General features: G+C 62.1%; 1 protein-coding gene across 3 annotated transcripts in view; it reads left to right on the top strand.

Annotated features, from left to right (window-relative positions):
- SYDE1 (synapse defective Rho GTPase homolog 1) overlaps window positions 1-4,352 on the top strand; it is an 11,532-nt gene that overhangs the window by 940 nt on the left and 6,240 nt on the right. For all 3 annotated transcript variants that reach the window (XM_025191820.1, XM_025191818.1, XM_025191819.1), the window contains exons 2-5: window positions 461-1,309; window positions 1,654-2,442; window positions 2,635-2,849; window positions 3,243-3,369. In XM_025191820.1, the coding sequence (XP_025047605.1) occupies window positions 461-1,309; window positions 1,654-2,442; window positions 2,635-2,849; window positions 3,243-3,369 (1,980 nt within the window). The remainder of the gene's footprint in view (window positions 1-460; window positions 1,310-1,653; window positions 2,443-2,634; window positions 2,850-3,242; window positions 3,370-4,352) is intronic.

Genomic DNA, 4,352 nt, shown 5'->3' with positions numbered 1-4,352 from the left:
GCAATGGAGCTGCCTCCCACCTGGGACAAGCCTGGGAAGGCGGTGTCATCCCAGTTCCTGCTGCACCGGCCTGGGGCACCCAGGCTGCAAGGTAGTCACAGCCGCATGTCTCCCTAGTGTCCCATGCTGACCTGCTTGGTGCAGCCACTTGGCTCCAAGCCAGACACTGCTTTCAGCCCCAGGGCTTAGGCTGATTCAAACCAGAACCAGCTGTGCAGAGGTGCTACATGCCAGCCAGGGCCTGCTGAGCTCCCCAGGCTCCAGCACAGCAGTAAATTAGCTCAGGAGGGACCCTGGGCTCCTGGGATGGAGGAGAGGGCACTGGCTGCGCTGGGCGCAGTGCATGTGCTGTGGATGGTTGTGTGCACTGGGTGTGTGTGCCTGGGGGCTAGTGCAGATGCTTATGCACTGGGAGTATATCACTACCAACCCCCTGTTTACTTTTCCTGTCCCCTCACAGAGCGCCCCTTGAGATCACCGGACTCTCCTGTGGAGCTGGTGCCAGAGACAGGCCCCAGTTCAGAGGTTGTGGCAGTGCCAGACCCTGATGGGGGCTGCCGGAAGGGAGCAGCCATCACTGTTGCCAAGAAGCAGAACTGGGCCCGGTTCTCATGTGGGGTCCGGGACGAGCCACGTGTCTCCTGTCGCAGGAAGGGCCCCGTCAGTTCAAAAGCCTCCCCAGAGCCCCAGGATGAAGGTGGTGGGCACAGCCCTGATGAGAGCCCCCAGAGCCCTGGGCAGCCACGGTTGCTGCCCTCCTCATCCCACGTGGGGGAGCTGGCTATGGATGAGGAGGACGGGGGACCCGGTGAAGGTCCCTTGTGGCCTGACGGCCCCAGGGACGAAGAGGCTGAGTCACTGTGCAGCTATGCAGAGTTGGGGGCTGCTGCCGGTGCCATGAAGGGGGCCAGCCACGGTGCCTACCTGCAGAGTCTGGAGCGCAGCAGCCGGCACTGGGTGCTGTCCTCAGGGAAGGCCCTGGGCCCAGATGAGTCAGCTCCCAGCACCAGGGCAGAGCAGGAGCTGGGTGCCATGGGCAGCGAGGGCGAGATCTGGTACAACCCCATTCCTGAGGATGAGGATGTGGTGGGCACCAGGCAGAACACTGAGCCCTGGAGGAGATGGGGCAGTGTGGCCAGTGCCCAGGAGCCCGACCAGGCCCGGATGGAGCCACCACACAAGCCCAGCAGTGAGGCGCCCTCCCGGAGCAGGGCCGGGGGTGCAGAGAGCCACAGCGCACGGACAGGGCTGGGACCAGATGCAGCCAGTCAAGGCAAAGACGAGGGTGCCGGCAGGGCCCAGAGCTGTGGTGAGGAGCTGGCAATGCCTGTGTGGGGGGAAGGATGGGTTGACTAGGCATGGGGCTGCTGCCACGAGGCCCTACATCTCCCTGGGACACACAACCCTCCCCCCACCCCAGCTCCCTAATGCAATGGGATAGCCCGTTCCCAAGTCCCAAGGGCCCCTACTCCTTGCTATGCTGCTCCCTTGCCTGCCCCCCCTCACTGCAGCCAGGATCCCCCTCTCCAATCATCCCTGCTACCCCGGCGCCACAGGGTGCCGCCTGCCCAACCCTGCCGTTCTACAAGCCCCACAAGTCCAGCCCTGATCTTGCAGGTCTGTGGGACCTGACTCACATGTCCTCTCCTGCAGGGAAGGCTCCGACGATGCCATGCATGAGTGCTGAAGTAGTGCCAGGTGGCCCGTCGCCTCCACCTAGCCCTGGTGCTGCAAAGAAGGGACGTGCCCTTGGCAGGGCCAAGTCCCCGGGCACTGTGCGCCGCCTCTCCATGAAGATGAAGAAGTTGCCCGAGCTGCGGAGGAAGCTGAGCCTGCGCAGCACCCGGACCCGGGGGCCTGAGGCTGAGGGGGGTGGTGCCATGGGGAGCACCTCGCCCCGGGATGCCCGCAAGGAGTCTGGCAATGTCATCAGCCGTTACCACCTGGACAGCAGCGTGGAGGCCCAGCCAGGGCTGCCCCGTGGCAAGGCAGCCAGCAAGGGTGGCTACCTGAGCGACGGCGACTCCCCAGAGCTCCTGGCCAAGTCGGACAAGCACACTGGGGCTGAGCCAGAGCCAGAGCCAGGGACTGGGCCTGGGCTGGACGTAAGCTCCTTTCAATCCTACAGCTTTGTGGAGCAGCCCCGCTGCGTGCAGCAGCTCTCCGGCCTCGTGAGTGTGCACCTGTATGGGCTGCAGGACCTGCGGGCGCTGCGGGCTGAGGCCAGGGAGGTCTTCTGCGTGCTGCAGGTGGATGCGGCCCACAAGGCGCGCACAGCACTGCTGCCTGGCCATGCCGCCTTCCTGCGCCTCAACCACACCTTCAACCTGGAGCTGGAGGGTGCCCAGCTGCTCAAGGTTGTCGTCTTCTCCTGGGACCCAGCTGCTGGCCGCAACCGTGTCTGCTGCCACGGCACCATCATCCTGCCCCACATATTCAGAGGTAATGCTGAGGAAGGGGTGGTGTCAGCATTTCCTGATTGGGGCACAGGGGAGGCCCCCAGGGCTGCAGCTGGGCTGCGGGATGGGCAGGTGCAGGGCATCTTGGTATGGGCCTGGCATGGGGCATAACAGAGGGCAGCCTGCGGTGCCCCAGCCCACCCCCACCCCCGCCCAGCCGGTCCCTCCCCGGCAGGGTCACGGGTGCAGCAGCTGGCGTTGCAGCTGGAGCCGCGCGGCATCCTCTATGTCAAGCTCACGCTGGTGGAGCAGTGGGATGTGCCCAATGCCCGGGAGCCACGGGTCTTCGGTGTGGAGCTGCGCCAGCTGGTGGAGAGGGAGAATGCTGTCCTCAAAGTACCCTTGCTCATCCAGAAGTGTGTGGCCCGTATCGAGCGATGTGGGTTGAAGGTGAGAGGGGATCCCTTCCCCCTCCTCTGCTGGGATGGGTGGAGCACAGGAGCCTAGAGCCCCTGGGGGCACTGTGCTGGGCATCGGGCACTTGGGTTGCAGCAGGCACAAGCCAGCAGGTCCCTGGGGCTGGGAGAGCAGAGGGGCCACACCCCATTAGGTAGAGTACAATCTCCCTGCTGCTTCCTGCCCTGCCTGGCCCTCCTGGTGCTGCCCTGTGTCCAAGGGGTTATGCCCCTTCTTCTTGTACTCCCAAGCACCCTGCCATTGCCCCCTGCATGCGCCAGCCCCTCTCCAGCTCCCTCATCACCCCCTTGCATGCCCCTGTGCCCTTCAAGGGGCCAGTCTGGGCGGGGCCAGGCTGGGCCCCCCGATGACGGTGCCCCGTGGCAGGTCGTGGGGCTGTACCGGCTGTGCGGCTCAGCTGCTGTGAAGAAGGAGCTTCGCGACGCCTTTGAGAGGGACAGTGCTGCCGTGACACTCTCCGAGCAGCTCTACCCTGACATCAATGTCATCACAGGTCAGTACTGTGCCCAGCCTTCAGGGCCCCGGCTTCACTTACCCTCCCATGGCAGGTTCCCACCCCCAGCTCCCTCCTTCCTCCCAGAACTAGGGATAAGACCCAGAAGATTTTTAACAGTTTCTTTGCCTCTGTTTTCTTGAACAGGGACCGGGACACCCCACCTACCAGAGGTAGGGACAATCTTGGGGATAGCTCTGTCAGGCCTTCAGTCAGCGCAGATGTAGTTAGGGATCTTCTGGATGGGCTAGACATTTTTAAATCTGCAGGTCCAGATGCCCTCCACACAAGGGTGTTGAGGGAGCTGGCAGGAGTCATTGTGGAGCCCTTGGCCTGGCTGTATGAGCATTCGTGGTCACCTGGCCAGGTGCCGGGGGATTGGAAACTGGCTAATGTGGTCCCAATTTTCAAGAAAGGGAGGAAGGAGGACCCAAATAACTATAGGCCTGTAAGCCTCACCTTGGTGCTCGGGAAGATCTTGGAGAGAATCATCAAGGAGCACATCTGTGGGTGGCCAGCAGGGGAGATCATGCTCAGGGGCAACCAGCATGGGTTCACCAAAGGCAGGTCCTGCCTGACCAACCTGATTGCCTTTTACGACCAAGTAACTAAATCCTTGGATGATGGTGTTGCTGTGAACATAGTCTTTCTAGACTTTAAGAAGGCCTTTGACACTGTCTCACCCCATCCTCATCAATAAATTAAGTGACTGCGGCATTGATGTCTGCACAGTTGGATGGGTGAAAAATTGACTGATGGGGCGCACCCAGAGAGTAGTGGTGGACAGGTTGTACTCAAACTGGCGAGATGTGAGCAGTGGGGTACCCCAGGGCTCAGTCCTTGGGCCCGCACTGTTTAACATCTTCATCAGCGGCTTGGACGAGGGGGTAGAAAGCATGCTGTCCAAATTTGCTGATGACACTAAGGTGTGGGGCGAGGTGGACACACTTGAAGGGAGAGAGAGAGGCTGCAACTAGATTTTG

The sequence above is a fragment of the Alligator sinensis genome, unplaced genomic scaffold (assembly GCF_000455745.1).
Source record: "Alligator sinensis unplaced genomic scaffold, ASM45574v1 scaffold909_1, whole genome shotgun sequence".
In the NCBI taxonomy this organism is placed as follows: domain Eukaryota; kingdom Metazoa; phylum Chordata; order Crocodylia; family Alligatoridae; genus Alligator; species Alligator sinensis.
Note: the sequence above shows the minus strand (reverse complement) of the source record. Positions and strands in the feature narration are given on the sequence as shown.